The 11,587-nt window shown below is 41.0% G+C and overlaps 1 protein-coding gene across 2 annotated transcripts; it reads left to right on the forward strand.

Annotated features, from left to right (window-relative positions):
* Positions 1–118: 118 nt before the first annotated feature.
* Positions 119–11,438, forward strand: LOC106111874 (double-stranded RNA-binding protein Staufen homolog 2). 2 transcript variants are annotated; one of them, XM_013294049.1, is made up of 17 exons: positions 119–268; positions 350–503; positions 2,626–2,803; positions 2,915–3,074; positions 3,716–3,999; positions 4,111–4,212; positions 4,333–4,456; positions 4,879–5,086; positions 5,478–5,629; positions 6,027–6,157; positions 6,301–6,501; positions 6,735–7,017; positions 7,435–7,550; positions 7,731–7,881; positions 7,983–8,095; positions 8,471–8,676; positions 9,228–11,438. In XM_013294049.1, the coding sequence occupies exons 2-17, from the start codon at positions 361–363 to the stop codon at positions 9,286–9,288; spliced, it is 2,613 nt and encodes an 870-aa protein (XP_013149503.1). In that variant the 5' UTR covers positions 119–268; positions 350–360; the 3' UTR covers positions 9,289–11,438. The 2 variants fall into 2 exon arrangements, with proteins under 2 accessions (XP_013149503.1, XP_013149504.1); XM_013294050.1 differs by having other exon boundaries at positions 350–485.
* The last annotated feature ends 149 nt before the right edge of the window (positions 11,439–11,587 follow it).

Below are 11,587 nucleotides of genomic sequence, written 5' to 3' on the forward strand. Positions count from 1 at the left end.
TTCAGTGAAATGCTTCAACATTAATAAATTTAACGCGAAAAGTTGAAAGCACAGAAAACAGTATTTATTTTGAAATAAAAGTTAGCAACATTAAAACAATTTTTGCACAATCAAAATTTGGCATCGGGCAACATTTCTAACATGGCCGCATGTTGAACGAAACGATTTTCTTTACTGTTTGCCAAATAAAATAATATCGGCTTTTTGAGGGCGGATTTATGTTTTACGTATAGCCGAAAAAACTATAATCTTTATAAGATAAACAACGGTAAGGCGGTTATGTGTTATTGTGTTTGAATATGATTCAATGCGTAGCGGTATTTGTTGATCTCGTTTGTTTTTGATGAAGACTGATTCGCGATGATGCATCACCCGAACATGCATCATCAGCCGATGTCGGGCCACCCACCACAGCACCTCGCGGGCCACCAGGCTATGCCCGCGCATCATCAAATGCCGCCCCATCAAATGCACAGGGAGAACAGGCACGTAACTTTAACTAGGTAACGTTCAGCTTTTTCTATTTTATTTGCTATTTATTGTATTAGATAACAAATTTTATCACTTACTATTAAATAGTCACGAAATACGTCTTAACCACGTCGCAAGTAACACCTAATTCCTTAAATCACTTATGAGTTTTGAAATTGTTTGTGATTTTAGTTTTAAGTATGTCATCATAACTTGTCACTTCTTTATATCGAATTATAAACATTTTTCCTAAAAACGATGTGTTAAAAGTGTGTCAAATTACTTATTACAATGTCATCTAACTAAAATTTATCTACATAGAAAATGTACAGTGCACAGCTTTTTATAATTAAAACTTTCACCTTTTTATTCCTGTTTCGTGCTATTTTTGCATAAGTTTTAATTATACTAATGAAGTTACTGTAAATAGCTACAGTCATATTATGGTGATTATGAGAAATTTTGTATTTTGTGGTTTGGCAATGAATCAAAACCTAATTTATCGGAGCAGTAGCTATATATAGCGTTTGTCAACATTTATAAGTTGCTTACTGACTAAATTCTATGTTATTTTGATATACAAGTAATAATAAAGAAAAATAAAACTCAAAGAAACTTATAGAATTTATAATTGAGACAAGTTCATATTAGCTACTATTAAATCTAGTTTCAACCATAAATAACTAACTTTTGTTGAATCTATAGATCAAGTTTTCAAAAGTAGTGTTAAACAGAAGTCAAGTAAAGTTAAGTCTTTATTGTGCTTCAACAAGAATAAGTAGTTTCTAAATATGAAATACAAATGTAAACTCAATAAACATTTACAGTTTTACAAATAAACATGGAAAAAGTTAAACTTAGGAATAACCTAAGTTTAAGCAAAATTTGTACTAATATTTGTCTATACTCTGTTTATTCCTAAGTTTAACTTCATACCATGTTTATTTCGAAGCCTGTTAGTTAATTTCTTTTGGAATTGCAGTGAAACCCAATTGGATTATATCGTTATGTATACCTAGATATTTTTTGTGATGTGCATTTTAAACAATGAAGCCCATAAAGGTTTTAAAACTTAATTTTTAAGATTTAACACCTTGAGATTCTTACTGGTGTGTAAAGAATGAAGCACTTAAAAATATTGCCACTTAGAAAAGTCCCAAATAAAATCTTCATTTAAGTTTTGTTGAACCTATAATAAATGTAAGACATGATTCAACATGTTGCTTCCAATAACCAACTCGCCTGTTACTTTCATGTGAAAATATTGTGGTATTCAGGAAGACCATTACATAAGTCAGAAATGTGGATTTTTTTCTGTGAAATGTTAAAAAAATCTGGTTCCTTCATTTTGTGGTATTTTTTCTTGAGTTTAAAATCTTTTTAAATGTAACTTACAATAAGATCATATTGCATTTCTTATAAGAATACCAGGTATACCAGAGTAACCACTTTTGACACTATAAAATAATACAGTTATGTTTTATTTGGGATTTAAGCAGACTACATTGATATGCAAATGTTGAGTAATTTGTTGATATCTCGAGGGTCCTTTGCGGCGCCCTTTGTGACTTAAACTGGTCATGAATGGAACATATGACAACGGCTTTGATACGAGAAGGTCCTATAATGACCGTCGTTACTTTGTACTGAATACTTGCAGTCTGTATCCTCTGTCAGCCAGAAGCAGTTGTAATAACAGTTTGGCTGTCTTATATTGAAAAGATTATATTAACAATTGGATATTTGTGAAATTGTGCTGTGTGCAGTTTAAAATGACTGAATTTGTTGACTTACATGGTTATTTAGGACTGTTTAAAAAGCGGTTAAATTTACTACTGTTTATCTGCCTGATATGAGTGAATTTAATTGAATCGTGCAATAAAGGTAACTGTGTTGTATTATCTATGAAGTTTTGTCTGAGAAATAATTCAATTATCCTATCTTTTAGTTGAAATATATAGTTTATGTTTACTTACCTAAATTCCAATTGGAATGAAACATGTAGAATCATTGAAGATTTGTATCAAATGTATTTTTTATAGTTATCATTTACATATCATGTGACCACACCCCACCCTTTTACATTTAATTTTAAATTTCATAGGTAAATTTTCTACTAATAGTAGATTTTCAGTAGAGTGTAATATTGTGCAGGATGGCGATGGGCCCTACGGGTGCTCACGGGCAGTCGCTGGGTGGGCTGGGCGCGCTCGGCGTGCATCAACACCACGCGCCGCCTCGCGCTCAGCACGCCCAGCACTCGCAGCACGCGCCACACACTATCCGCGCAATGACCCATCATCCGCCTGCACAACACCACCCCATACAGCCGGTATAGACAATCTTTCTCATTTGTAAGGGAAAGCTATAAAATATTCAACTCTTTTTCTATATATAGATGGAACTCTTAGTGCAGAAGTGTTTATGTTTGTTTTGTTGTAAGATGAAGCAAATGCGGCGGCCGTACGCGGTGGGCAGTGGTAGCGCGCACCCTTACGGGCCCGGAGGCGTGATGCCGCAGTACGCGGCGCCGCACCAGCAGCACCCGCAGCCCCCCGCGCAGCCCGCTAATACCCCGCACACCCCACACACCCCGCAGACAGGTAACTATAAATAATTGCATTGTAATGAAAAATTAAATTCACTATACTTAGAACAAATTTGTAAATTAACATTTTTTAATATTTATTATGCCAAAACTTGTGTCAGGTCTGTGCCGACCTTTATCACCGGTACTGATGGGTCAGACCAAACTAAATAATTTTGGCCACTATGATTCAAATACCATAAAAGGTATGTTTTGTGATCATTGCGTGTTTTATGAAAAAGGCTGTGTTATTGTAGTACAATGTTTATTTATTTTATTTTGATAAAAATGGATGAAAGTAACAGATAAAAACATGTTACTTTTCTATTCATAGTAAGACCTTATTTTTATTTACGCTAGATTAATTTTTTTTTTGGTGTTAGATTGGCCATTATTTTTATTTGTAAAGCTTGTATTGGTTAAAAATAAACATTCTCTGCTGATTTACTTTCTATGATGTTGAAGGATTCGAATATTTTTTTGCTTTAAGATGTCGCTTTGTGTAACGCACACTATGTTGTTTATTCTTATGTTATTACTGTCTTGCGGTGGTAGTTGGCTATCTAATTTTGGTCTCTAAGTAAAAATTGTACAAGCCACGAATCTTAAAAAGAGATTGGAATAAATCAGTGTTAATAATATTTGTAATGTTTCTAGTGGCGACGCCGTCGGTGAACACAAACCAGGGCCCGCTCGGCTGCAGTCCTGGCCGGGAGGGCGGCGAGGAGAGCGCGCCCATGGGGCCCGAGGCGGAGGCGGCCGACGCCCCCGCCCCCGCCGTTGCCCCGCTCGCCTCCGCCCCCGCCTCCACAGCCGCTGGCCCCGCCCCCACAGCTGCCGCGCCCGTCCCCGCCCCCGCCCCCGCCTCGCCCACCGCACAGGCCAACAGTAAAGAGAAAACACCAATGTGCCTGGTCAATGAGTTGGCCAGGTACAATAAGGTAAGACCGTACAGTCTAGCATTGTCAATACAATACATCAATTATTCCCATGTTCAATAGTACACAGTTTCAGCATAAAAAAGTAACGGTTGTTGTGATGAATGATTTCAGATTAAGCACCAATACCGGCTCACGTCGGAGACTGGGCCCGCTCACAAGAAAGTATTCACAGTAACACTCCGCCTGGGTGAGACTGAGGAATACACAGCTGAGGTTTGTGTTTTATTTATACTGTTTAACATATCTTTCTGATCTTTCAGGGTTTTGTTACAGTTGTATAAAGTATTTCGCATTTATAATATTAGTAAAATATGTGCTGTTGTGTAATTTCAGGGGTCATCGATAAAGCGCGCGCAGCATGCGGCGGCGAGCGCGGCGCTGGCCGGCACCACGTTCCCGCCGCCGCCGCCGCGACTGCCGCCGCACGCGCCGCACGCCGCGCTGCACCGCCACGCCGGTACCGCCTCCCACCACATTGTAGCAAATATACTAAATAGATCACAATAATACAAACATCTTATAGACTATCGGCCGGATACTGAAATAAATCTTTCAAACATGGCTGCGTAAGCGCCGTTTACAATCTGTGAGACTTCAAATTTGTAGTGGAATTTTAAGTTTAATCCTGGTCTTATCGTTTTAGACACTGTTACACAGCATTCCGTCGTTTAACATATATCTATACTAATATAATAAAGCATAACAAACACTACTTATGTAAGAAGTCAGCGATTGCAGCATATTTTAGACAAAATCTTTTTGAAAATAAATTGTCCTACACTTACGACACTCTAGGCTATATATTTTCACACTATTAAACTTAGGGGTAATCAGGAAAGACCGTTATACAATATAGTAATGTTGTGTGTGTGTGTGCAGGCGCGGTGATGCCGACGGTGGAGCTGAACGCGCTGGCGATGAAGCTGTGCCAGCCGGCCGTGTACACGCTGCTGCCGCCGCTGGGTGGGGCGCCACGTGCGCGCGCCCGCCCTCCGCCCTACCGCCTGCCGCCCGCCCTGCCCGCCCTACCCGCACTGCCCGCCCTGCCCGCCTACCCCCGCCTGCTCGGCCCGGGGCTGCTGTACAGGTTAGCTGCACTCTTTGTTGCTACTTAACTCTTAAATGCGCACTGTTCTACAACATTCAACAAAAAAAGGATGCTAGATTTTTTTTATTATTTTATTCCTTTATTATAATAAAATCTTGCATTCAAAATTATTTTTCGGAAAATTTGGAAAAATCACGCATTTAAGAGTTTAATGTAGGCGAAACATACTTTAGGATGTTCCCCATACGCTTGTTAGTAAAATGGAGTAGTAGCTGACATGCCAGTTACTGTTTCCAAAACGATACGAGACGTATGGTGTCAGTATTAACCGATCTACCTCAACCCCCTCGACTTACATACACATAGTTGTCACAAAACCAAAAGTTCTAGCTACTTGCATGTGTAATGTATTGATATGTGTCGTGTGCAGGGTGCGCGTGTGCGTGGGAGGTCGCGCGTGGTTGGGCGAGGGCGCGACCCCGCAGGCGGCGCGGCATGACGCGGCGGCGCGCGCGCTGCACGACCTGCGCCCGCACCCGCCGCCGCCGCCGCCCCCACCGCCAGAACACGACGTCGACAACGGTACACACCGTCACTACCACCACTCTACTCCTCTCCATCTCCATCAGTATAAAACTATATGGAATAGAAGATAAAAAAATATATGTCATTAGATATTGCCCGCGATATCGTCCGCGAGGTATTAAAAGAAACTTACTAACTAGCCTATATTTACTTCTAGATGATTCAATATCTGTGTAAAGTTTCGTTAAGATTTTTGTTTGATCCAGACTATACTCTACGTCCATGCCAAATTTCATGGAGATCCGTTCAGTAGTTTATGCTACAAACTAACAAACATCAATCCATTCATCTATCTAAACTTTCGTATTTATATTGGGAAGTTATCAAGTAAAAATTTTATTAAATTTCATAGCAACAGTTGGTCTCGCTTCATGTAAATTTGTTGCGTTTACAGGAGATGCGTGCTCTGACATCGTGGGCTCGGAAGTGAAGTCCCCGGTGTCGCTGGTGCACGAGCTGGCCCTCAAGCGCAACCTCTCTGTGCAGTTCTCTGTCAAGTCAGAGCGCGGCCCGCCTCACATGAGGGTAACGTACATCTTTATATCCCACACAGTTATAACTGAACAATCAAACAATTATGTTACTGTACTGTTAAAGTTAAACCTAAAGTTGGATCGTTTTATCAAAGCTGAGCTTATGTATCGGGTTTTAAGTAAGTAATGTTGTAGGTGTTTGTGACGGTGTGCACGGTGGGTGAGATGGAGACGGAGGGCGAGGGCAACGGCAAGAAGGTGTCGAAGCGCCGCGCGGCGGAGCGCATGCTGGACGAGATGCGGCGCCGCTGGCCGCCCGCTGCGATGCGCGCGCGCCCCGCGCACGACCGCCGCCGCCCGCAGCCTGCCAAGAAGCGCCCAAGGAACCTCATCAAGGTCTCATATACCTAACCAATCATACATTTCTAACAATTAACGTATTTAGTAATTTTTTGAATTCCAAATTCCATTAAAATTGAGCCCATTAACTCATATCAATGACAGATCGTAAGCGGCGCTTACTAAGCGAAACTTTTAACATTCGTTTCAGTATTGTAAGTTACTTAACATGCTCTTAGCGAAGGCCATGCAAATATGTCTCGTATTAATAAGCTTTTTAATTATTTTAGGAGAATAGATTCGGTTGTCCGAACGGTAGCGGCGCGGAGAGCGTGCCGGGCGGGGGCGCGGGCGGGGGTGCAGGCGGGGGCGCGGGCGCGGCGGCAGACAACCCCATATCCCGGCTGGCGCTGGCGCGGCACGCGGCGCGCGCGCGCTCGCCGCAGTACCGCGTGGTGGAGGAGCGCGGGGCGGCGCGCCGCAGGGAGTTCCTGGTGCAGTGCGACGCGCCGCCGCATCGCGCCACGGGACTAGGACCTAATAAGAAGACAGCCAAGCGACGCGCCGCACATAGTCAGTACAACACGCTACTTACGCACACTTACTTACTTACTGCGTTGGCGCAGCGACACAAAGTGGGTCTTGGCCTCCAACACGAGAGACACTTACGCAAACACATCATACAAAAACTACACTATATCTAAAGTCAAAATTTAAATTGTTTAAAAAGCGTCTAGAAAACCATTCTTTTGAAATTCCATGATTATATGTATTTTATTTATATGCAAGAATGTATGATGGTATATAATTGACACAAAAATATATACCACATTATTACTACTACTACTAAATAATAAAAAAGAAAAAATGAACAGCAACACTCGGACCGAACTTCAAGCATGTAGCTCACATGTTTAACGATGACTCAAAACATTTCTCTATTGAGAAATTATTGACCTTCAGTTAAGAAGTATTTTTGTTGTATTTCAGATGTGCTGTTAGCTATGGAGATGGCAAACGGTGGTGAAGCAGTCGCGCCCGCAGGGGACAACGTCAGTGCGAATAACGCCTCCGACACAAAGACCAATATCGACATCAAACGAAAGGTAAAACTTATAAATTACATGTTTTATTTTCAAAGTATTTTTATGTTAAGCGTTTGACCACTATCCTACCTGGTAAAAATGATTAGCTGTTTACTCATCTTTTGAAGGTCATATTTGGACGGAAAAACTGACGGCGGCAACTCGATACCTTATGTAAGATTCTAAAATGTATGTTAAAAGGAGAGTGAGCCGGTGGCGGGCAGTGTGGGGGGTGCAAGGGGCGCGGCGGGGGGTGCTGCGGGCGCGGGGGGCGAGGTGCGGCAGCCGGTGCCCGGCGTGCTCATGATGGACTACCACCAGCGCTCGGCGCAGACGCAGCACAAGGCCAATGGTAATTACACTGACTATTAATTTTGACATCCACTCAAGACACATTTTTCATATTGTATTTTAAGCTAAGTTCTAACTAATTTTGCCTGTATAATTTTGCAGGCGTGTGCGAGTCGAGCGGCACGAGTTCAGGCGGCGCAGGCGGAGCCATGGACCAGCTCATGTATCTATCCCAACTCCTCGGCTTCACTGTAGAGTTCTCCGACTTCCCCAAGGTAAAACAATTTTATAAGATTGACTGACAAAAGACGTTATGACTAGTATTAAAATTAAAATCTAAGTATTAAACATTTCTTCTACTAGTTTTCGCCTACAAATCCATCTGCGTGGATTAAAGTAGTCTATCTAAATCAGTCTATGTCGAATAGTGGCGAACACATACGACTCGTTCCGGGCGTCATAGTACCGCGGGTACGAGGTTAGGAACTTCTCTAGGTTTACATCGAGATTCGTTTAGCACTTTAGACCAAACTAACAAACATCCATATGTAGACATATGGATGTTTGTTGTAGAGAGAGTTATAGACATATGGAAGTTTAGAAACTTTCGCATTTATAATATTATTAAGATAAGATATGTGTGTCCGCAGCGTAACCACGGCGAGTATCTGTCGCTGGTGTCGCTGTCTACGGAGCCGCCGGTGATGTGCCATGGCGGCGGCGCCAGCACGGCCGCCTCGCACGAGCAGTGCGCCCGCGCCGCGCTGCGCTCCCTGCGCCTGCTCGGCCTCGAGCCCGCCGCCTCCGCCTCCACCTCCACCTCCACATCACTAAACCAGACCTCCGCCGATGCCAGGTAACTGATACTGCTATCTCCGCTAAAGTAACGTAATATCACATCATACCCTCCTCTTTACGGTACCTAACCCTTATGTCTGGTGCACACTAATCCAGTATAGTTGGTCACTAGCGCAGGCTAATCATGGCTTGTATTGACTATCTGATAGTTATTGTTTACAAAAGCAGTTTTGTGATAGTCCAGTTAGTGAGTGCTACTGTCCAACTGCTTTGGACAACGTTAACCATTATTCTACGTTACCTATATTGTCTGTGCGTTAGGATACGGCGCGTATAGGCCGCCTAGGGCGCCACAGTTTTACGAACTACTATGACATAAAGGTCCTTAACTCTTATAGTAAAAAAGAAGGCGGTAGAGATCTCACCCAAAGCGCATACTCTCTACATACAACCAGTTGTGACTGAAAGATTTCAGTTAAAAGTTCCTACACACAGTTCAGTTTAACTGTTCATTTACAAACGAGCGTTTGAAGTGAATTTTATCTAGTTTAAATAGTTGATGAATTAAGATAACTGCAGTGCATGTTAAATAGTGATTTGTGTTTGCAGGTTGCAGGGCATGCCGGGCGCGGGCAGCAAGCCGGGCGTGCTCAACGGCCTCGCGGAGTGACGCCGCAATACTACACATATGTGAATATCTCACCGCGAGGAATTATTGTTCGGGATCTATTCTAATGTTCCCAGCTCTGATATATTCACTCTTATAACATTCATTCATACATTTCATTTAACAAAAAGATTTTTCGTTCATCAATATTTTATCGCGTACTTTTTTGGTAACGTCATTTGTTTTTACATTATTGTCATCACTTAAAGATGTACGCTACCCTACTAGTTATAATGTATTTATATTTGTACGAAAAAAATAGGATAGTTAATTCGAAGTCAGCCATTTTGTGCTAAATAACGAAACGACAAACGATAAAAAAGAGGCTGTGAAGACGAGCCAAATAATGTTTGTCCGGGACGCGGTGGCTCCGAACTCGTACGTACATGTATCTGTAGTACGCGACATACACCATGACTTAGAAAGAGATAAGTTGGGTTTTGTAGAGCGTTGTCTCTGTCACACGAAGCATCAGTCGCAGTGTGACAGAGATAACACTCTACAAAGCAAACATTTGGATATCGAACGGTTTACAAAGTGTTCGCGTATTGTATGAATGAACTCACAGTAGGGATGGGAAGTTGACGGTTTTGCTGCCAACGAAACTTGTTGTTATTTGTTTTTTCAACTAGTTGGATAAGTATTTTGGTAATCATTAATTTAATGAAGGACATGAAAACGGGCAGCGATAAAATAGCGACCAGTGACTGGGTGTGACAAATTTTATTATTATAGATATGACGGGAGAGGGGACGCATATTCCCCTCTTTCGTTGATTAAAAGTAAGAAATTGGTCGCTAAAAAAATAGTTGATTCATGCGTTGAATCAACACCCATCCCTAGATGAGTGCGCGTGCATATGCGGGGCGGAGCGCGGCGCGTTGCACCATGCGGCCATGGTGGGACTGTAGGTTAGCGTAGGACGGCGACGTCCTCGTCCCCGCAGCGGCGGCCGCGGCGAGGAGGACGCGCGCATTTACATTATACTAAAATATTGTAAGTTTCCATCCCCCATCCCTCTGGACCCTGACCTATGAAATGGTAATTTTAGTATAACTTTAAGGTTAAACTTTCAACGGCGGTGCGTCTATGATTTCTGTTATTTGGGATATAAAATCTATAATTATTTCATCATTACATATATACATTCCCCCCCCCCCCTTCCCGTTTCCATAAGAAAGAATGGTTTGTTTGTCAGTGTGAGACAACAATATTTTCAAATTGTTTTTTTTTTGTAACTACGATATGCGTGTTATTTTTTAATTTCGATACTTGTATTCGGTACCTTGGTACCTTTAACAATGTTTTAGGATCATCACAACTTTATTTTTATTCAATAAAATGCAATTGACATGGTACTCATACAATTCAAGTGTTTATTTATTTAACTTCGATTGTCAATTTAGAAATTTAATGAAATGTAACCTAATTTTAATTCAAATACGTTTTGTTGTGATCGAAAGCTATTGCTTTCTATTGCAAATATTTGTGAACTGTTTGAAAAAAACTGCCAACATAATTGACATCACAACTATGTATTATTCTAGTATAAACTAGGCTAAGGTTGCTTGTTTATTTTACGATATTATATACTTTGTGTATTTTATCCATTAACTAGTATATAAATTTGCATTAAGCCCGCTACAGACGTTCAGTTTTAAATGAACAGTCCAACTGTTCAGTTTGTAGGGGGCTTTATTATGTACTGATACAATTGGTCGGTAAAGTATGCGCCCGATCATTTGTACGATAAATGTATGGATTGTACATTTCATCGTAATGGGTCAGATTTACATAATTTTCATTACTTATTGGTAACAATGTCGATTTGTCTGCGCTTGCGACTAGATCGCTCTTAAGTTAAAACTAAATACATGACTAAAGCGCGGATATATTTGTCTCGTTTTTTTGTTAAAAAGGTTATGGAGCAATCCCATTGTAACAATTTCTTGATGCTGTTGCACAAGAGTAACAACGCATAAAGAAATTAAAATATTGGATATATTGAGAACGCCACAAGGGCATTAGAAGTGTTTTATTTATTTTATTGTAAGGAACTAATATTTCATATTATATTATGGGTGAAACGAGTCCCAACTAAAGTTCGTGCTGTCAGCATGTATTGTAAGGAATAATAAAGATTAAAAAACCTATTGTTTTCTTTTATTTAAACAAAAGTAAACCCTGTTAATTATTTTCGTACAAAAATGTCCTGTTTTAAACAGTGTTCCAAAAAATATGTTGAGAAAGCATAGTTAAACATGCAACATTTCACTTTGAAACATTTTTTCACGTAAACCCA

Source organism: Papilio polytes, unplaced genomic scaffold (assembly GCF_000836215.1).
Source record: "Papilio polytes unplaced genomic scaffold, Ppol_1.0 DF824146.1, whole genome shotgun sequence".
In the NCBI taxonomy this organism is placed as follows: Eukaryota; Metazoa; Arthropoda; class Insecta; order Lepidoptera; family Papilionidae; genus Papilio; species Papilio polytes.

Coding starts and splice junctions, on each gene's coding strand:
- LOC106111874 (XM_013294049.1), top strand. CDS start 361: ATGATGCATCACCCGAACATGCATCATCAGCCGATGTCGGGCCACCCA. Junction 6,158..6,300: donor GCGGCCCGCCTCACATGAGG/GTAACGTACATC, acceptor GTAATGTTGTAG/GTGTTTGTGACGGTGTGCAC. Junction 7,018..7,434: donor CAAGCGACGCGCCGCACATA/GTCAGTACAACA, acceptor GTTGTATTTCAG/ATGTGCTGTTAGCTATGGAG.